We start from the raw sequence: 21,558 nt of genomic DNA on the forward strand, positions 1-21,558 counted from the left end.
CCTCAGAAGCACTAAATGATTATGATGTGAAGAGGATACTCTACATCTGAACAAAGCTATGCAATCACCTGAAAAACTGGGAGCAGAGGAGGATGTTTAATTTAGGAAAAAGCAAATCCAATACTAGAGTTTTATATTAGAAAAAGCTATTTTTTTATAATACAAATTACATAAAGGTGGACATAATTGTAAGTGAGGAAGAGCATGAATGTTTGGGATTTTCAGGTGCACCAAAAGAACATCCACCTCTAGAAAGAGACTGTTATCTTTCTGAAAATCTATGATTTTTGGAGCGCACCCCAATCCAGTCCTTGGTCAGGAAAAGGAAGCTCTGCAAGCCTAGCCTTACCACCCACATCAAACACAGGTGGAGGATGCCACATTCTCCATATTTGAAGCTCCACTAGGCTGTTCCCCCTCGCCCACAGTCCTAACCAGCGATACTGCAGACATGGGGTGAGGCAGCATCATTATACCAATTTTAATCAGGAGGGGAAGAGGGTGCAGTATTACAGGATTTCACATTTGAAAGAGTGCCTTGGCAGTGAGGGGTAGCCCAAGGCCCTTCCCAGGAAAAGAAGCAGGCACAGGGGCCAGTACTCAGGCTCCATTTTGACCCAACGTTTATTGTCCTTTTACAACATGTCATTTTTGGTTTAGAAACTGCTTGTGATTAGTTTTCCAACATTAACTCAAAGCATGTAAAATAATATCAACCTACTCTCTATATAAACACCCAGCAACTGTGGCCCTTCATTCTCCTGCCCAGGTTGGGTAGGGAGAAGAAGGGAGGGCTCGAGAAGCATTGAGAGAAGTGCAGATACTTTACTGTGGGGAGTGGCGGTAGTGCCTTGTTTCACACCCACACAGGTCCCAAACTACAACAGAAATGGCGTAGGCCCAAGGCCCAATTCCCTGTTGGTAATTCACTCTCCACCTCCCCAGTGAAAATCGCTTTTATTTTATCGCTTTTGTATTGTATTTTTTGCAACAGAAATCCCCTGTCCAGAGTCTGACTGTGGCTGAACTGTTCTGACTGAGGAATGGAGCAGGCCGTGGGCGCACCCCTGGTCCCTCCTGGGTGAGCGCCCCCACCCTCAGGGAACAAGGTCCAGCCAGACCAGCTCACAGCACGCTGGCCACCTCCACTTAGCCATACAGGTCATCATCATTGTCTTCCGTGTATACACTGCCACCTGTGCCGCCTCCACTGCCCTGACTGGGGCCAGCTCCACCCTGGTTTCCTGAAGGAAATCTGTGTGCAAAAGAGCAGAGCCCCCACCAAAAAAAGGGTTAGGACAAGGCCTGTGTGGAATTTTCACAACTATCCCTCTAGTGTCCCCAAGACAACTTAAGCATCGCCCACGTGCAGCCTACTTACCTGAAACTACCGAAGCCCCGACTCTGCTGAAGGGTCTGAGCGAACATCTCGTATTTCCGAATGTCATTGTCGCTGACAGAACGACGGGCAAAGCGCATGGCTTCCTCAAAGTGATCTCGGCGGATCTCAGGCACTGGATCATCCTCTTCTACCTCCTGCAGGGTTGGTGACCAGACCACCAGGGACAGTTAAGACCCAGGTTGGATCCCTTTCCTGGCCTTCTGGCTCCCCATTACTGCAGTAGCCCACTGGTCTCCCTACCAGGACAATCTTTCTAAAATCGAATCACTGTCCTGCTTAAAAACCTGTGAGTGCGTTCTGGAAAGGGAAAAATTGTAGGGATGGAAATCACATCAGAGCCAGAGGATTAGGGTGGCTAAAAAGCTGAGTCAAGTGGCCCAAGGTAACTTTTAACGGGCGAATTTTTACTATATGTAAATTATACCTCAGTAAACATAAGTTTAAAAATGTCAGTGGCTCTCAGTGCTTATCACGTCTGGATTACACCTAACCTAGTGGCCTCGTCTCTAGTAACATGCCTTCTTAAATCTACCCAGGTTTCCCTAATTCCTGTAATCCTACTTCACAGCAGGCTATTCGGACCGCTTATTTTCTTTACCCAAATTCTACTCTCCCTTCAATAGCCCAGCTCAAACCCTCTCTCTTCCACTGAGAAGCCACTCCAATTGCTGTGACTTAGGAGTAGTCTTATCAGTAGTTTTTAAGCATTTACAGGAGGAAGGTCACAGACCTCCTCCAAAAGGTAGAGAAAGCCACTCATTCATTCATTCTCTAACATGGTGCCAAGATACAGTGGGAAATAAGCAAGATGATATGGAGTACCTATCTTTATGGAGCTTAAAAAACACACAGACACAAACAACCCAAAATTTGCATTTAATTTCAAGAGGTCCACGGGACCACCAGTGGTAGACACACTTATGGATCCCAGGTTCTAAGCCCTGCTCTATTTGTTTATCTGCATGATCACATTTGATTTTCCTCATGGAACCTAATTCAGACTGAGCATATAGCCTGCCCACCTCTTCTCATCCTTCATAATTCCAGACTGAAGGAGTTAAACCTCAGTAATTCTTTCTCTTTGATGTCCTGCTAAATATCTCCGTCAGATGATCGTTCCAAAACCTTATACTCTTAACTCTAGTGGAGACCGTCCCCTGGCTCCCCATAACTGGCACATCTGGGGAAAGGATGCAAACTCACCATGGCTGATGGGTTAGTCTGCCTCTCTCGTTCTCGCCTAATCTCACTCTCGATGGATTCACGAATAGCCAGCTTGCAAGCACGTTGGCAAATCTCAGTCAGGTCAGCTCCAGAGAAGCCATTAGTCATCTTAGCCAAGAACTCCAAATCCACATCCTAAAGGAAGCAATAGAGTATCTTACCATTTAGCCTCTCCTCGCCTTGCAACACACAATCTTTGGGCCAGTCTAGCACTTCCAATTCCAGTTTGTCCCATCTTTCACCACCCTGTTTCATTCCTGATTCTAGATTACCCTAATACCCTCAATTCTTCCACTTTCCCTTTACAACCCTAACGCCAGAAATCCCCAATGGAATCTTGTACAGGAACAAAAGAGCGTTCCACACTAGCCTGAGGACTCACATTAGTCCTCATGGCCCATGACTTTGCACTTACCTTGGCAACTGGGGACTTGCGCAGGTTGGCCTTGAGGATGGCAACGCGGGATTTCTCATCGGGAAGCGGGATGTAGATGAGCTGATCAAGGCGGCCAGGTCGTAGGATGGCAGGATCAATGATGTCAGGCCGGTTGGTAGCGCCAATGATAAACACGTTCTTTTTTGTGGACATGCCATCCATTTCTGTCAGGATCTGGTTGATGACTCTGTCAGCAGCCCCACCACCATCTCCAATGTTACCACCACGTGCCTTGGCAATTGAATCCAACTCATCAAAGAACAGGACACAGGGGGCAGCTTGGCGTGCCTGTGGGAGGGACAGATGGGACTCAAGCATTAGCACAACTGGGTCTCTTAGACCTGAGAAAGAAAGGAAGATAAAGTGACCTTCACTGCCCCGGCTGAGCTGCCAGAATGAGACGGTTTTAACTTTCCTAAAGAAACAGCTTCTATCTCTACCTTGCCCCCAAGCAAGTGAACAGATATCTCAGCTGCTTGTAGCTTACCTTGTCAAAGATTTCCCTGACGTTGGCCTCAGACTCTCCAAACCACATAGTGAGCAGCTCAGGACCCTTGATGGAGATGAAGTTGGCCTGGCACTCATTAGCAATGGCTTTAGCCAGCAAGGTCTTCCCACAGCCAGGAGGTCCATAGAACAATACTCCCTTGGAGGGTGTCATGCCAAACTTGAGGAATTTGTCTGGGTGCTCCACAGGATACTAGGAGGAAAAGAAAAGAGGGTTCAGGATACCCTTAGTTTGAAAGGAACCTAACCAAACAGAAGCATCCCCCTACCACACCAGAGTGTAAGACCCAGGTCCCATAGGAGCGGGCTCCTCAGTGCCTCAAACCTGGTAATAGCAGGTTCCTGAATTATGCTCTCACAGTTCTTGTAATGAATGTGCCAACACCCCAAGACCACCCAGCTCAATTACAAAGTACTGAAGCAGTGATTCACCCTGGACCAAGGTACCCTACCTGGACCAGTTCCTGAAGCTCACGTTTGACATCCTCCAGGCCCCCAATGTCCTCCCAGGTCACCTGTGGCACCTCTACCACAGTTTCCCGAAGTGCTGATGGGTTGCTTTGGCTCAGGGCCCACTAAAATGGGAAGAAAAACGGGGGATGAGACTTACCAGAGGAGGGGTCAAAGTGCATGTGTGTGTGCCTGAGATGGGAGTGCAGTCCTTACCCGGAAGTCATCCATAGTAACTGCCAGGGAGTTCATGACCTCAGCATCGATGGTCTCATCCTCCAGGTCAATAAGGTCCATCTTCTTGCGGATGGCCTGCAAAGCGGCCTCCGAGCACAAGGCTGCTAAGTCAGCACCCACATGCCCATGAGTTTCATTGGCTACCTGCAGAGAGAAGATCTACTTATTATCCTGTCTCTTCCGACCCAGCTGTCTCACGAAGCTCAAAGACAACAGATTCTTGGCCCCTTCCCCTGACCCCTATCTCTGGGTTCTCTTATTTCTCTAAAGATATACTAGCAGTCCTTTCACTCGCTGGATTTTAAGTATTCAAGCCTGGACTCGGAATTCAAGCCAGGCCTGGAAATAAAGCTGCCCCCCAAATTCTGGTCTATTACTCTAATGCAGTGTCAACCAAGAAACATGCCAAGTCCAGTTTCCTGGATTCAATCTCCGGTCGATTCCTTTCCCGTGCCCAGGAATCAAAACCAGTCTTTTCACACCTTAAGTTTATAGTCCTAGCAGTTCCCTCCACCTGCCTAGACAGCTATCCTAAACCCTGGCCAGCCCTCATCACCACTCCACCTGTTCCAGGTCCACATCATCTGCCAGCTTCATGTTCTTGGTATGGATCTGAAGAATTTCCAAGCGTCCTGTAGCATCAGGGATTCCAATATCTACCTCCCTGTCAAAACGACCTGTGGGACAATGCATGAACACAGACAAGGCTCATTTCTGGTCCGGAGGGAAGAAGGAATAGATCTAAAGTGACCAACCATCCCAGTTTGCCCAGGACTGTCCTGATGTTAGCACTCCAAGTTCCACGTCCTGGGAAGCCTGACTTAGGCAAACCAGGAGGGCTGGTCACTCTGGACAGAACATGAGATAAGGGAAAGGACCCGTGGGCCCTATCATTACAAAGAGCTTCAAAAAATCCTCAGGATTAGGTGATTCAGATAAAGGACAGGTGTGGGAATCAAAGAGATTAAGACCAGTAGAGCTATAGTCTCTTTAAGAGCAAGAATAGGGATGAAGGAAATTTGGGGTCCTTACCAAATCGTCGTAGGGCTGGATCAATGCTGTTGGGTCTGTTGGTTGCTGCCATGACAATCACATGTGCTCTCTGCTTTAGACCATCCATGAGGGTCAACAACTGTGATACAATACGCCGCTCCACTTCCCCATGGGTCTGTCAGGACAGGATACTGGTCAGAAGTGAAGTCAGGACCTGTCAACCCCCCACTAATCCCTTGGGTAAGTTCCTACTTTCTCTCTTTTGGGAGCAATGGCATCCAGCTCGTCAATAAAGATGATAGCAGGAGCATTCTTCTCAGCCTCCTCAAAGGCTTTACGAAGATTACTCTCAGACTCACCAGCCAATTTGCTCATGATCTCAGGACCTGAAAGGATACAGAATTGAGGCAATGACAAAACTACATCCTTCCTCAATCCCAAAAGAAATCAAATGTTTTGTTTGCCCAGTCCAGAGACAGGTCCTGGGTGAGATGGTAACCTCTACTTACTTTCTCACAGACTCTACTACCCACTATCCCCGGAGAGCCACCAGGGCAGGCTGGAGAGAAGCCAAGGAACTCAGTATACTTATCTCACAGTTGAATTGAAAGTGTGAGGATGACAGAAAATGCTCTGGGACCTCCGGCCAGAGCAGAAGCAGCACACCAAGTGAACCTCTACCAGCTAAATATCATTCTCCAAGAGCCAGTTGACCTTCCCCTAAACCCTCTCCAATAAATAAGCATGGACGTTTTGATTTCTCATCCTAACTTGCTCCCCCTAAATGTCTGTAGCTTGTCCATAATTTTTCTCAAAAGGGGATCAATCGGCGGCACAAGAGTAATGTATCTTCCCCTTGTTGCTTATCCATGTGTAACGCACCCCAGCAGAAGAAAGATGCTAAGTGTACATGTGGGCATGTATGCAAATGACTGTGTCTCTCCAGCTCATGAGACTGAGTCATGCTCAGCTCAAAACTGGGTCCAGCCAAACACAAGGTGAACCAAGTCTCCTACCATTGATCAAGAAGAAGAAGGCTCCAGTTTCATTTGCCACAGCTCGAGCAATCAGGGTCTTCCCAGTCCCAGGAGGTCCATAGAGCAGGATTCCCCGCGGAGGCTAAGGACCAGTACAGAGGGTGTGATTGAGTTGAGACTCCCACCTTCTCCCAACCCCATCCACCCTAAAATGGCTTGACTAAGGCTCTATACAGAAAGGGTGAGAATAAGCTTAACCCTGACACAAGTAAGAATGAGCCCATAGCTATAGCTACTAGGAAGACAGTTTACTTCAAGCCACACTCAGTCCTCTTATCAGCAGAGAAAATACTGCTAGAAAGCTGACCTTTATGACTGCAACTTGCATAGGAGACAAAGGGCAGAGAAACCACCCCAAGAAACGGCAGTGTGAGTCTAGAAACTCGAATGTGAATGAATCTGAAGATCCTGAGACTAAGGAAAAGTAAAAGGCCATTAGGCCAAAGATTTGACTTTAGACAGACCAAGGGCCAAAGACTAGCTTAGTCATTTAAGAAAGAGTGTTGCCAGAGGCCCAATGACTTCAGTAATCACAACCCTCCAGGATTCATGACCACGTTAGAATGCTTTTCTTACCACCAACCTCAAGTTTTCCTCTTTGAAGCTGTCTTTTCTGTGGCCTCACCCACAGGCAGCACATGGTAAGTGCCCACATAGAAGACAAAGTTATTTGTATGGTGCATACTACGGGAAGGGGTAATAATTTAATCCTCAGTGCATCCCATGATAATGGAAACAGCTGGGAAGTGATATCGTAGACCAAATATATTACTCAAGGCCCTTTACACTGCAAATTTCCTTAATTTCTACTTCTATTGGGCGGCACTGTTGTGGATAGGTTGGCAAACTAGTGAGATTTGTTTTTACAGGGTCCACAAGAATGGTTTTTACGTTTTTAAAGGGCTATAATAATAAAAAATATATATTTTTTATACATATAAAATATAGATGCGACAGAGAACTTCATTGGCCTGCTGTGTTCTAGACTATTAGTATCTATAATAAATTTAGAGTCCTCTATAATCTCAAAGAATTTATTACCACCTCTCGAATCCAAAACAATGAAACATACATGAAAACTGGTCCCAGGATCAGACACCAAGTAGTTGTTAATTACCACCCTAAACTATCCCCCCGAGCCCAAGATGCTCACCTTCACACCGATTGCCTTAAAGAGAGCAGGATGTCTCAGGGGCAGCTCCACCATCTCCTTTATCTGAGCTAGTTGTTTCCTGCAGCCACCAATGTCATCATAGCCTACTTCATTCAAGGACTCTTCCTCATCCTGAATATGGAGGAAACAAAGAAAAGGAAAAGGCAGGAATACTATTATCAGTAAAAGCTGAGTTTCTCCAAATCCTTCCACAATCTGTCTGGTGTGGAGAAATCTGCTGTACGAGAAGAAATCTGCACTAAGGGGATCGTGCCTCAAACAACTCAAAATCCCAAGGCAAAGATTTCTAGCATAGCCTTTTCCTCACACTGTCCTCAGTCTTACTGTGAAGGGCTCCCCTAAGACCTGAAGCTGGAAACTGTGGCAAAAAGGCAGAGGCCTGGATGCCATTATCAGCATCACTTCTTCAAAACTTAGTCCAACCACTTAGATCCTTTGAGTTCTATCTCGATTTTTAAAATTACTGGTATCAGGTACTTCCAAGAAACACCTAGACCCAGAAATGAATAGCTGGGAGGTTTCCCAAATCTGGAAAAAAGCTTAGTTCTAAAGAGCACGCCATCTTGATAGCTACCACGTGACTGCCCCTCTGAGTAATCATGAAATCCAATACTGGGATTAGGGAGAGAACTCACCTCTCGTTTGATAGGCTCCCCTTCACAGTGGATCACTGTGTCTGGAGCAACAATGCAATAAGGGCTGGGATCTGTCTCCACTACTTTGAACTCCACAGCACGCATTCCACCCCGGACAAGGAAAATGTCTCCTGTGAGAATAATCAGCATGAGGGCAGTCAGAGGTGTCAACTATGACTAAGTGAGAATTCTTCATCAGAACTTGGGGTCTAGAATGTCGTGTTCACTAGATATTGCCCTTTCTTCTTCCCACCCCCATGGTTTTAAGCATCAGGCAAGAGGAGAAAGCTAACCTGTGAGGAGTCCCTCTGCCACTCAAGAAGACAGTGAACAAACCTGATATGCCAGAAGTCCATACTGTTTTGACTTCTGGGGTATGCAACCCAAGCTTTTACAACCACCACCAATGGTAGTGTTGTGCTAAATATTAAATAACTTTGGACTGTGACACAGCCAAAATGGCCCACCTCCTCCTCCAGATTTAAGAAAAGACAGCTTACTCTCCTGGACCAGGGAGTGGTAATAGGGTAATGGGAGAGTGGGAAGGAGGGCAGGGGGGAAGTGACAGCACACATGTGCATGTGTGCAGAATGCATATGCATTTATATACATGAGAATGAGATAGATGCTCCAAGATTTACTCCCAAGTATCCCTACAAACAACCATCCTTCAGCTCAGTCCCTAGAATTATCTCTCACCTTTCCGGATGGGTCGATAAGCTTCCAAGAAGTACGGCTTAAGGTATACCTCAAAGAGATTGCCAGTGATGCCTTCCACTGTGTCATCGATGGGTAGCACATGGATGCGTTTGCCATACTTCACATCAGGACATGGCTGGATGCTGAGGATGACAAGCAGACTCCACATTACCAACCACACTGCAGCCCCAAGCATTGGGCATCCGAAAGGGCCTGGCACAGAGAGCTGATGGCGAGCGAAAGAGAAAAGGCAGGGATGGCTTTAGGTAAAGAGAGGCAGGAGAGCAGGGTCGGAGTAAGGACAAAGGAATAGCCAAGCAGAACTAAGACAGGTCACACTCAGGGTGGGGTAGGAAGGGAAGCCACTAGAAGCTACTGGGCTGCCCAATCCCAATCAATGAACCAAAAGGAAGACCCACACATCTGGAACCCCCACGAAGAAGACACGGGAGGGAGAGTCTTCAGTGAAAGATATCCAAGAATGACCCACTCTGGCTAATACCGGTGATCCAATATTACAAAAGGAGGCCTTAGTCTGAAAAGTGTGTCAGAGAAATAGAATGAAAAAATCATCTCAGCCAGGTGGTCGGAGTACCTTGAAAAAAGTGACTAAGCACCTCCAGGAAAAAGGCTACAAGAAAGCTAGAATCTATAAAAAAGAATCAGAAGCCTAAGATATTTCTGGCTAGGTGACAGGTGGTTGGGTAGCAGTAGTTAGAGATGACTCCAAGATGGAGAAGCCTGTTGCCTAAAGTTAAGTCCAAAATCACTAAGATCGCAGCTATCGTGGGTCTGGCTCAAACTATGCCTCTCTCCTAGATTAATGTAGATCCTTAAAAAGACCTGCCAGGAGTCCACCTTCCAAGCCCACACTCCCATCTCATTCCAGCCCCAACATAGCCATTAATCCAACACAATAGTGAGGTTATTTGGCAGATACACACCCTTGTACAGCATCCTAAACCAGGGTCTAAGGCATAAGTTATACCTCTGGTAGGAAAAAATAAGGCATCAAAGTCATAGAAATGCCAACTTGTCCCAAAGGTCATGCAGAGGCAGATTTTGAAGTCCCGGGAAGGCAGAACGAAAACCTAAAGACAACCCTGAAACGTTGAGTCTTTCCATGGTTAGGAGGCTTCCGATGTCTGCAGCTGCCAAGGCCTTCGTGGGGGTCCTGCCTATAATGCAGGCAGTCTCTGGCCTCCCATCCCTGAGGAGCCAAGAACCCCCCACACACCTGATGACATCCCCTAGGCGTACGCGAAGGTTATTCCGAACAACTCTATTCATTCGAATCTTCTCATCAGAACATGTGTCATCAGAAAGCACAATGCACACAGCTTCCCGCCTCTTCTTTCCTTTCAGCAACACTGTATCACCTCGGAACAACTGGAGCTCATCCATCTTGGGCTGAGGAAAGAAGGTTAAGGCCTTTGGGTCACTGGGCCAGGGTGTGAACAGCAGCCCTGGAGGTTGGAATTCCCAGTAAACCCCACTCTATCTGTAGTCACTGCAAGAAAAATGAGAAAAGAAACCTGGGAAAGGCCCTCAGGTTTGGACTGTGGACCTAACTTACCTGGGACAAGGATACCACACTATTGTCCTCATTGATGGCTTCATCGACAATTAACCGATTGGGACGGTTCTTCTGTTTAAGAATGGCTGTTGATAAGTCATCACCTTTTGAACTAAGAAAAAGAAAATCAAGTTAGTCCCAATACATGCTCTAGCCAGAGTCCCCACCAATTTCTAAAATGCACTTAGGAAAAAAAATAGAGAGATGAAGCTGTCCCTACATCAGAGAGTTCAGATGAAAGAAATTCAGTCCAGATCATAAAGAGTAATATCTAGCACACATTACAATTCCCATTCCAGTAGCTCTTTGTATTCTGAGCACTGGCATCCTAGCTATAAAGCCTAGGATCTTGCCCCAGGGTCAGGAAACTACAGCCTAAGAAAATAAAATAGAAGTGGAGGCTAAGTACAATTAGAGAAATGAAAATCATCTTAAACAGGATAGAATAATGATTAAGAAAAGGGGCTCTGTAGTTAGACCTGCTGGGTCTGAATTCCAATGCTGACATTTCTTACTTATCTATGATCTTGGGCAAGTTATTTAACCTCTCTAGAAATTGATGCCCTCATCTGTAAAATGGAGAATACAGTAGTACCTATCTCAGAGGATTATTGTCTTAAATGAGATAATGAACGCAAAAATGTTTAACACAACGCTTTAATGCACAAAGCTTTAATGGTAACTATAATTAGCACTGCAGAACAAGCACACCCCCTTTCCTTGCTAACTAACCTTCTTGCAGAATGAAGTTAGCAAGACAACTTCTCATAGGGCTCAGGCAGGCCCCAAGTCCCACCAAACAAGCCTGGAGACATTGAAGCAGAATTATTAGCACTACCCTCCTCACTGGCTAACCCTGTTGAATGCCAGAGCTTTCTACACATCACAGGAATGCCAAACATAAAGATCATCGTATATGGAAAAAACACTAACAAATCTAGAACCTACAGAAAGAGGCTCAAGCTCAAAAGGTAATCTCTGCAAAGACACGGCTCAAGCTCAAAAGGTAATCTCTGCAAAGACACAACTCCATGGAGTTGGTTCAAAAAGTCAAAACCAAGGAATGCTGAGACATGGGACAAATCCAAATCCCTCTCACCCAAATCAAGGTTGCCTGAGTCTAAGCTCAGTTTAAATTGTCCAGTTTCAGTTATTTCCCAAAAGCTAGGATCATTTACCCAACACCAATTTCTTAGCTTACCTCCAGCCTTCACTAGCTAAACTCAGTGGGCTCTCTCCCTTTGAAAAGCTACCCCTTCTTAGTAAGGCTTAGGAAAACATGTGCATTAACCAAATTAGGGAGGCCAGACAATGAAGGAAGCGAGAAGTAAACAAAAAGGAAGGTTTACCTTGAATTATTTCCTCATTCAACAAGTTAACGAGTATATATTATAAGCCAAGTACTAGAATCTGGGGGAATATATCAGTCAACAAAACAAGACAAAATAGTATTCTTATTAGAAACATCTCCACAACTTGCAAGAAAAAGAGATGCCTATGCTCTAGAATACCAGCTAGGGAGTTACAGGATTTTTACATCTTTGGGTCCTGATACACCAAACAGAAATATAAATCTTATTCATCTAATAAAATTGTAAACTTTCTGCTGACCCTTTCACATAAGTTGCATCTTTAATCATAGACTTTAAACTAGTTTCCAAGAACGGTGTTTCCTAGGCTTAGGCTTGCCTCCCCCAACCCAAAAGTGTGGCACTCTGAGCACAGTGCTGCAGAACTGGCAAATTCTTCCGATGCTTATCAACATCCTGGAGGGCAAGCATGGTCAATATGACAGTTGAGGACAAATTAAACCCATCCATTCTCCCTCTCCCTCACATCTCAAAATACCCTCCAAGGGCTGCCCATCTTCCTGCTTGATCTATAGAACTGGGACGGGAGGAAAATAACATGGTTCTAGTCATCATAGTTCGTCTTTTAACCCCAAAGCTGCAGTCTAGGAAAACCTCCGATCTGCCTACCCTTTTTGGGGATGAGTAGTATGCTCTTCCCTTAATTCCACATCTACCTACTGAGATCAAAAGAAGTAACCTCTCCAGAAGAGAATTCAGCCTGATCATGGGCCTACAGCAGTCCTGAAGGCTCTTTGGGAACACACCCCATTGTCTTCTGCATGAGTCAGGCCCTTTCCAGAGCTCCAATGGGCCACAGGGGGCTTGGAGGGAATTCAGTTAAGTCATCAAGATGGCCTAGAGGTTAGAAACCAACTATGAAGCTCAGGTTCCAAGACTTCTGGATTTTTTTTTAGTCTCGAAAACAAAAGACTGACTGAATAATCTAAGAATAGTTTAAGTATTAATAAGTAGTCTTTTTAAATAGGCGACTGAGTAGTACTTCATTTGGATTCTGAAACTTGAAAAAAAGGCACACACCTCAAAAACCTAAACTCTCTTCAAGTCAGGAAGGTGATTTGCATGGCTATCTTTTTTTCCCCGGTATCTAAAGCTCTTGATTCTAAGTTCAACGGACAGAGGTAGTCAAGTTTTACCTGATGCTTTCCTCACAGGTGGAGGGCCCAGGATTTCTCAACATAGCAGCTTGTGGGGGAAAAACCGTGAGTGTTCAAAGAGCTAGGGCAACTCTTAACTTTCACACCACGGAGGCTGAAATCTAGGAAGGCCCACAAAATACAACTCAGATTCCAACGATATAGCAAGAACTAAAATAGTAGGGAAAGGAAAAGTTCCTTTCTTCCCGCACTCATTTCAAAACATCAAGGAAAACTGACTAAAGCTTTCTCATATTAATAACAACTGCCCTAAAACAGGAAGTCCAGACGCGAAAAGCAGGGGTCACACTCTCCCTAACAGCTACTCACTACTCAGGTCGCAGAGGATGCTAACCATGGGCCAGGCCGACCCGGCTCCACAGGGGCCATAGTGAGCTTTCCTGAGCTCGCCAGGCCTTTCCCAGTTCCAGCCTCCGCCCGGGTCTCCGGGCTCCGAAGGTCTTCACGTGGCCCAAAGTCCACGCCCACCGGGCCCAGTTAGGGCGCTGGGCCCGTGGAGCCTGCTCTCTCCCGGACCAAAGGCCTTCAGCCGGAGGTCGGATCGCAGGTGGGCGCCCCAAGGCCCCAGGACTCCGCGGCGGCAGTGTGGGCCCGCAGACCTCACTAAGCCGGGACGGCTGTTCTAAGGGAGCCAATCAGGCCGGCCGGGGCCTGCATGACACAGCACGATCTGGCCCAGGCCCCGACCCGGGCCCAACGCAAGCCCCGCCTAGGGGGCGCGCGGGTGCGCAGCCAGGCCCAGCCGGGCCTGCGGCCCCTCATTCGGCCCCTTCCTGTCCTCTCCTTCTCTGTCTCCCTCTTTCTTGGTCTCCACCTCTTAGACGCGCCCAAGGCCAGGCCGGGTTGGGCCTACCCAGCACGGAAGGGTCCCTTGGTGCGCGAACCCGCAGCGGGCGGGCGCGCGCACACACACACTCACTCAGCTCCGGAGGCCATGGCGCGCGCCTCTCCTGGCCGGCGGCTGTGGCGGCCCGCGGGGTAACGGCTACAAGGGGCGGCAGGCGACCGACGGGGCCGGGGCTCGGCTCTCCTGGGCGCGGGGCGAACAGGAGCGACAAACCCGCAGGCGGCCTCCCTCTCGCTTCCTCCCAGCGGCACCCGGGCGGTGGGCGGGCGGAAGACGCTGGCTCCTGATCCGCGAGGGGGTAGCGGCAGCGACGACTCAAACGACGGCTGCAGACGCTTCACTGAGACCGAGCCGAGAAGAGCCGAATCATCGGAAGCAGAGGTGCTCTCACCTCAGCCAATCAGTGCCTGCCCTAAGGACTCCCGCCCGCCTCCCCGCGCCTCTCCCCAGCAACCCGCGGACCACAGCCAATCAGAAAATTCGCTTGCGGCCGGGCTCCCGCCTCAGGGATGCAACACGCCTAGTAACGCCACATCAATTGGCTGCAACACTACGCTTCCTCGACGGATTGGGATTCTCGACCAATCAACGAAAGGAATGAGGCCAGATCGACTGGCGAAAGCAAAACCTTTAATCCCTTGGAGGCGGACTCTCCCACTTGGCTCCAGTTCATTGGCTCCTGAGTTTATCCTGCTGGAAGAACCTGGCACAATGGATTGAACCCTTGTATTAGTCTAGTGCTGTTGTAGTGAAAACCTACACACCTATCTTCTTCAAAAACTTGAGGATTCACCCTAAGCCCTCTACTTGCTCCTTCAAAATGCTGGCTCAGGCCCCCCCTACTCTGGACCCTTTGACTAACACCCCAGCTTTTCATCCATTCTACCCTATTGTCATTGCACCCTCTGATAACCCTAATCCCACAGGCTTTACAGTTCCTTAGGGCTTGAAGGTATATGCTTCCTCTTACCACTGGGTATTAATATTAATGGTTGAAGGAGGGAGGGCACCCAAGTCAAGAGAGGATAAAAGACATCCATAGAACAAACAGCAGATTTAATAGAGCCCAAAGCAGCAATAAAATTGCCTGCTGAGAGTTTTAGTCCTTGGGCTCCAAATGCCAGCTAGCCCTGACTATATTCATTCGGCAGCTTTAGTAACGCTGACTCAATTCACCCTTCACCCCTATCCATGCGGACACATTTGATGACACAAATTTCCAGAATTTAGGATTAGGGAGGAGGTGAGAAGTCAGTCTGAGAGACACAGGTTTGCTTGTCTGTCCCCTCTAAGAATCAAATACTTGCCCTTTCCTGAGAGGCCTGCCTAGACCACCTTCCAGACCCAAACCACTCATTCTATCACTTCAAACAGGATCCTGGGCTTCGGGGCTCTGCTTTTAGGAAATGGGAAGGACTAAAACCACTGCTTCCTGAGAAGGATTCCTGTAGCCCTTTCTTCTACCCAGATCTCAAGTCATAAAGTAGATGATATTGGGAGAGGGCACCTTAGACAACCAGCACTCAACTGGATCAGACAGCTGTGAGACTTCCCACTCAAGTATATGTAGTAGGCAGACAAGAGACAGATAAAGAGATTTTACTCAACACAATAAAAGGAGAAACAGGAAAAATGGGGCCACAAGTGAAGTCAATGCTTTGTTGGTGAAGGGGTGGGGGTGGGGGGTCCTCTGGAACTAGATGGCAGTAACTAGGCCAAAAATTTTGCAGGACTATCACCAACCTCTCCAAAGCCAGGGTTATATAGGAATGGTCAATTCCAGTCACATTCCCCAAGGATAGTAAACAGAAAGCCCTCCCCACATAAAGATGGCCCACTGGGACCCCAGCTCAGACACTTCAAAACATGGCAGCTACAGGTCACAAGGCTCTGGCAGAGATGTCTGAAATTCTCCAAGAAGGGTTTCACGGTCAGGAGGATGGATCCAGCTCAAACATGTTTCAAGGTATAGGGGGAGCGACCTGGAGAGCAAGAAAAGTGAGACCTAAGACTGAAGGTTGGACCATTCCCTCTTTTTCATTCACCATCACCCATGAGGCCCAAGTACTCCAGGACACCAAGTGCCCCTCAGCCCCAATCCACCAGGCCTCAGTCTTACCATGTAGCATTTTCCTGTGGCAACTTAGTTTGGGCCTCCAGCCTCCGCCAGAGAGCAGTGGCCTCATCCCTCCGATTCAGCCTCCTCAGAGTCTGAAGCAGGTGAAAGGAAGCGTCTTGATTACCTGTAGCGCCACCCCATAGTACAGAGCCTTAGAACGTGACACAGCCTTAAGCATCAGTTTATAAAAGGGGAAACACATGCCTCATCAAATAAGGCATGGAGTGGGGAACGTTCTTGCCTACAGCCACACATTGAACCAGGAGTAGATTCCCAACCATTCCTAGCTCTAAGCACTGCCTGCCCAGGACAAAGGGCTCAGCTGACCCTACCTACTCCTGCCCAACACACTACCAGTCACTATCTTTGTGTCTAAGGACATTGGGAAGACTGGGGAACTCCTGAAAGGCCTTCATATACTCTTGTGTATGTCTTGTATATGTCTGCACACCTGGGTATATCCCTAAATATATATAGCACAACGCTATTCACCCCTCTTATCTGGGAACATCACTCTTACATTTATCCCCAAATATCTCCCCTATGGGCCTCTCTGTCCTTGTGCATCTGTGCATAGCTGATGTCATGCAAGTACACATACATACCTGGGCACACCTGCACACTGAGGAGGAAGTCCTGTAGCGCTTTGGCATCCTGGCCACTAGCCACCCATTCCAGTCCACGACTAATCAGAGCTGCTGCCCGAAGCTGTTGTAGTGCCACATTTGACGAACACCCCTGCTCACAGTTAGAAGCAGGCCCTGGGGACCACCCCCAAAATCAAGAAGTGTGTTCCCAGCCACACAGTCACCAAAACCCCAGGTCTCCCTGTATCTCGATGCGGACCCACTTTCTCTGAAATACGCTGGTGGGCTGGGACACATGGAAAAGGAACCAATATCCACTACCACCACATCCAGAAAGGAAGAGAAAAATTGAGAGTCTAGATTACCTTGTTCTTTGTCCTTAGGTGTGGCCTGGAACAGCAGCTCAAGGCACCTGAAGTGGGACATAGAGCAGAGGTGAAGAGGAGTCAACCTCAGAAACTCTGGGGTGAGTAGGTAAGAATGGAGCTCACCAATTCAGGTCCCAATCAGAAAATTATCCCTCCACACTTTCCCTAGGGCCCTGGTTGGTTTCCTGGGCTCACCGGCTAAATTCACTAATTGCCTCTTTTTGGGCCCCCAGTTGCACCCACGCTTGGCCCTGAAGCAAGTAGGTGGCAGAGACCCAGGGTGGGCAATGTGGCGACTCCTTGGTTCCTTTTCTGGCATCTTCCCACAGCCAGGGCATCTTTGGAAGCAGAAATGATGTGCGGCTGAGCAACTCCTCACATACGGTCAAAGCATCCTGGGCTCGGCCTGCCTGGATCAGCGCTGCTGCTGCCTCCAAAAACACCTCAGGCATACAGGGCCCTGGGGGGCAGGGGGGTGGGGAGAACTGGGGTGGGAGAAGGATGCAGTGTCTTAAAAAGACATGAACCACCACCCCCAACCTCTTCACCAGGATCTAGTACCACACGGAGATCACCCATTGCTAGCTACCCTAGACGCCTTACTCTGGGAAGCCTTCCAGGTCTGACCCCCCAGATTGGACAGACAGAAGAGCAGAGGAAACAAAACAGAAAACAGTAATTCTGCTCTACTCCAAAAAAGACTCCAACCCTCTCCCACCCCAACTGCAGAGAAACTTGAAGACGTACTCACCTTTTTTGGCTCCGAGCCATCCAGCAACAGAGCCAGAAGGTCTAAGTAATGTTCTGCAGCATCCTCTGCCCTGAGAAGTCATAGCCCATGAGCCTCACATTAGGCCCTTGCAGGGTCCCCCCAAGGGATGTTAGCTAATGGAAGGGTGCTCCAGGGCCCTGAGGAGTGGGGAGTGTGGGGTCTTGAGGCTCCAACCCTGGCTCACTGTGGATCTGCCCTATTTACAGAACGGACTTGGGAGGAGACTTCAGAGTTTTAAAGATACAGATTAGTGTTTGGGGTTAGAGTCCTCAGTTCAGGTCCAGTGGCAAGGCAGGAGGCTGAGGAGTGGGGACCTATGTCCCGCCACCAACTCGTCCAATTCCCCCCGCCCCAACTCACAAGAACGTAAGCATAGTCTCACCCCAGGTGAGGCATCAGAAGTAGGAAGAGGAGCTCACATGAGCAAGGTGAAACCTCACCTTCCCTTCTGTAGGCATCGGCTTGCTAGCAGGTGCTTGACTTGGCTCTGTGTGCCACAGTGAAGGGGTGAGGCTGGGTCAGGTCGTGGGAGTAGCAACTCGACCTCAATAAGAAGAGGGGGGACTTCAGAGCTAGGAGTGACACTCAAGGCCTAAAAGGGACAAAAGAAGAAAGTACATCTATAATCTTTGGGAGCAATATTTCCTTCTACTTATACCTTGATCAGTCTCCCCAACACAAGCACCTCAGCAATTCCCATATCTTCATGTGGCATAGTTCCTTACCTCAACCAGAAGCTCCAGACTCTCTAGCTCTGCCACTGTGTTCCCCAGTTGCCGATATAGCCTGGAGGCCTCCAAAAGTGGGGGACCCCAGTTTGATCCCCCTTTCAGTGCTGCAACCAAGTATAGCAGAGCTCTCTGTGGATTGCCCTAGCAGGATGAGAGGACACAAGCCTCAGCCCACCCTCCCAATGGAAAAAGCTGTCCATAACACTTGTGGTTTCCCCAACCCACCGTAGGACTGTCTTTACCATCTTACGGAGACAGGTCCCCAGGGCCGTGTACACCTGGACCAACACAGGCCGTGAGCACAGACCTGAGGCTGCTTCATGCAGGCTGCTCAGTGCCCTTTGCAGACTCCCTGTGATCAGTTCCTGGAGGCCTGAGGGCAATTAGGGTATGAGCTTAGAGAGGCCCCTTAGAGAGGGCATCGGGGTGCTGGGGGCAGGGGGGGAGTCGGGTTGGGAGGAGGTAATGATGGGGAACAAGAGCACAGAGCTCTGTTAAGCTAAATAGGACATAACAAGAAAGGCATTAACCTAGAGGCCCTTTAAGGTGGGAAGTGGGGAGGAAGGAATGAGTCAGATTGCTAATTGACCTTGGCGAAAGGCAGCTGCTGTTAGAAGGACATCCCTCAAGCCCCGGGCATCCTGCAGGGTCAATGGGGCATCTGACTCCTTAGTTGGGGGGCTCCAAGTTTTTAGAAGCATCAGCAGATCCTCAGAGGCCCCACTCTGGGGAGAGAAGGACCATGAAAGACTCTAAGCCTGAAACTATTCTGTCTCAGCCTTCTCTGGCTGTATCTTGAATTCAAGAGTCCGCCTGAGCCCTGTTCCCTCAATTATAAGAGGTATATAACTGTGGGGCAAGGATAAAGGGAGGAAGAAAAACCTGGGGCAATGATAATCTATTTTCGTGCACCTCTTACTTAGGATAAGCCCATGAGGACACAGGGCAAGGACACGGTTTGGGTTACTGATGAAAATACTGAGGCTAGGAAGTGACTTCAGCAAAGTCATGAGAGTCCTAACCCTACCTGAGATCACTAAGCTATTTTAAAAACACTCTCGAGAATCCCCAATGAGGGTCTGACCAGAGCAAGGTTATCTAAGAGTCCCTGACAGACCCAGGTCTTCTGACCACCAACCCAGCAGCCTTTCCAGCACATAATGATGCTACTACAGCTGGGAGGGGTGGGAAGAGGGAAGAGACCTTTAGATCCAGGTCACTTCCTGAATTACCTGGCTGCCATTCAGGGTCTGCAGCAGCAGGGTCAGGTCCCCAAGACAGTCTGTGCTCAGCCAGAGGGCAACCTGCAGGCCAGCCAGGTGATGAAGCACAGGCAGCAGCTCCAGCAGAGTGGAGGAAGCATGGAGGATGGAGTTCCACAGTCCCATGAGCCCATGTTCCAGCCTGGGCCCCGGCTGCTCCTGGGTCTCCAGCACTGTAGAGTATACACCGCTGAGGTAGGACCTCATCTCTGACTTTCCTTTTCTGCAGGAGCCCAAAGGTCACAAAGGTGCTCCTGGTCTGAGGACCACATAGAGGATCAGAGAAGGGCATCTCTCTCTGTGGAGATGACAGATTATGTTGCTCCTCCTATCCCCCTGCAAGGACTTAAACCCAGACTGAGGCTGGCAGGGGCATGGGAGGCAATCTCTGGCCCTCACCTCTCTCTAGGCCCCGTTGGATATCCTGTGCCTGGTCTTCACTGAAACCCTGGGCCAGGCTTGCCCTCAGGGTAATGAAGTTGCAGATGACAGTCAGTTCCAAGGGGAGAACAGGAACAGCTGCAGGGAGCCCTGGAGCAACAAATGCTGGTCTCACAGCCTGCTCCCCCATGAAAGATTCTCTGAACAAGATCCCAACCCAGAGATTACCCCACCTCAACCAGAATGGCTGCAATAAACAACCCACCTTTTGGACAGTAAATTTGGAAAGGACAAAAAGTTCTCCAAATTAGACCATCCTGGAAACCACTTCTTCAAATGCTGCTGTTGTGTGTGTGCGTGTGTGTGTGTGTGTGTGTGTATAATGAGGAGATTCACCTGTACAAAGACGATTTCACTCCAGTCCTGTCTTTGCCTTAAACATGGCCCTCTGCCTCCTGAATAATCACCTCAATCTCAGAAATGGAGAAGAGAAACTGGTCTCTAGCTGTGGAGGAGGCGAACTGACCGTCCTGGGTAGGACCCTGCTTACCCTGCAGACAATGGAGGAGTCCCCTGAGCCCTTCCAGTGCATCTTGAGCCAACTGCTGTCGCCTCTGAGGCGGATGGGAGTCTTGAGCCACCTGCCAAATGTGGGATGGAATGTAACTTAGGATCAATCCTTTCCTCTCCCCTTGCAGCAGAGGCAAGGGATGTCATTCTCCTGTCATTTCTGTCGTTAGGGGTAGGTCAAGCTCAGCCCCTCCTAATGGGCTGAGGTAACACCATTGCAAACCTTCTTTCTGCTATTTAGGGCTGCAAAGCGAGGGTCCCAGCAACCGCCGCGTTACCTTGGCTTGTCGAACTAGCTGATCATTCTTTTCCTTCCACAGATCCAGGCAGTTGGCTGGTGGCACTGAGGTACCCAGAGGAGTCTGGTGGGACATGGTGGCTGAAGCTGGGCCCCGACACCTGGAGAGGGCTGTTAAAGGTAAGCCTGGCCCACCGAAGCCCCAGCCCGAGCAGGGAGGGTTCCATGCACTTCCGCACTCCGCCGCGTCTCCTTTACTCCCCTCGGGGTCCCAGCCAGGACGACCTGCCTTTTCAAAGAGAAGTGTACTCTCTCCTCGCCGCCTGTTGGGGCTTTCACACTCACCTCTTCCACCCCGCCTCTCCCACACTCGCCTCTGGTTGGCCGGGACAGCAAACTCTCGGCTGCGGTTGGTCGTCTTCAAGGGATAGTCCCGGCGGGAAACTCAAGGAAGCTATGAATCCGACAGACCAGTGAGGAAGGCGGAGGCAGGCCAGTGACGGGAGGCCTGTCCGAGAGGGGAGGCATAAGTTTATCGTTCCGCCTGCTCCGCCCTCGCCGAGGACCGAGCCTTGAGAAATAGATCTTGTAACCAGAACCCGAGGCTCGGCCCTTCCCTCGCAGCCACACTTCCAGGTGTGTTGGCTTTCCCCCTCCGCGGAGGGCAGGCTCGCGCGATGCATGCTGGGAGTCGTAGTACCGCCGAGAGCCGCCTAAAAATTACGGCTATGGCAGAAAAAGTGTCTCCAAAAGGGACTGACAGGAGACCATGGCCCTCAGGTAATC

The 21,558-nt window shown here is 49.0% G+C and overlaps 2 protein-coding genes across 10 annotated transcripts; both read right to left on the reverse strand.

The window, feature by feature from the left end:
- Positions 1–129: 129 nt before the first annotated feature.
- On the reverse strand, positions 130–14,125 carry VCP (valosin containing protein). 2 transcript variants are annotated; one of them, XM_033122397.1, is made up of 17 exons: positions 13,232–13,783; positions 10,371–10,482; positions 10,032–10,204; positions 8,795–8,937; positions 8,096–8,226; positions 7,440–7,571; positions 6,266–6,368; positions 5,502–5,635; positions 5,289–5,424; positions 4,821–4,933; positions 4,236–4,400; positions 4,022–4,144; positions 3,550–3,762; positions 3,042–3,350; positions 2,606–2,761; positions 1,382–1,536; positions 130–1,255 (listed from the first exon to the last, which is right to left on the reverse strand). In XM_033122397.1, exons 1-17 carry the CDS (start codon positions 13,264–13,266, stop codon positions 1,150–1,152), a joined length of 2,439 nt encoding a protein of 812 aa, XP_032978288.1. In that variant the 5' UTR covers positions 13,267–13,783; the 3' UTR covers positions 130–1,149. The 2 variants fall into 2 exon arrangements, with proteins under 2 accessions (XP_032978288.1, XP_032978289.1); XM_033122398.1 differs by lacking the exon at positions 13,232–13,783 and adding an exon at positions 13,817–14,125 and having other exon boundaries at positions 601–1,255.
- A 1,201-nt stretch (positions 14,126–15,326) lies between these two features.
- On the reverse strand, positions 15,327–21,425 carry FANCG (FA complementation group G). Of its 8 annotated transcripts, none has more exons than XM_033122400.1 (15): positions 21,147–21,425; positions 20,813–20,933; positions 20,515–20,605; positions 19,983–20,114; positions 19,554–19,756; positions 18,911–19,046; positions 18,564–18,694; positions 18,316–18,462; positions 18,031–18,182; positions 17,570–17,639; positions 17,014–17,303; positions 16,816–16,862; positions 16,469–16,624; positions 15,864–15,987; positions 15,327–15,726 (listed from the first exon to the last, which is right to left on the reverse strand). In XM_033122400.1, the coding sequence occupies exons 2-15, from the start codon at positions 20,906–20,908 to the stop codon at positions 15,618–15,620; spliced, it is 1,884 nt and encodes a 627-aa protein (XP_032978291.1). In that variant the 5' UTR covers positions 20,909–20,933; positions 21,147–21,425; the 3' UTR covers positions 15,327–15,617. The 8 variants fall into 8 exon arrangements, 7 of the variants coding, with proteins under 7 accessions (XP_032978291.1, XP_032978290.1, XP_032978292.1 ...); XM_033122399.1 differs by having other exon boundaries at positions 21,118–21,425; XM_033122401.1 differs by having other exon boundaries at positions 20,813–20,943; positions 21,118–21,425.
- Between the last annotated feature and the right edge of the window lie 133 nt (positions 21,426–21,558).

This window comes from Rhinolophus ferrumequinum, chromosome 12 (assembly GCF_004115265.2).
Source record: "Rhinolophus ferrumequinum isolate MPI-CBG mRhiFer1 chromosome 12, mRhiFer1_v1.p, whole genome shotgun sequence".
In the NCBI taxonomy this organism is placed as follows: domain Eukaryota; kingdom Metazoa; phylum Chordata; class Mammalia; order Chiroptera; family Rhinolophidae; genus Rhinolophus; species Rhinolophus ferrumequinum.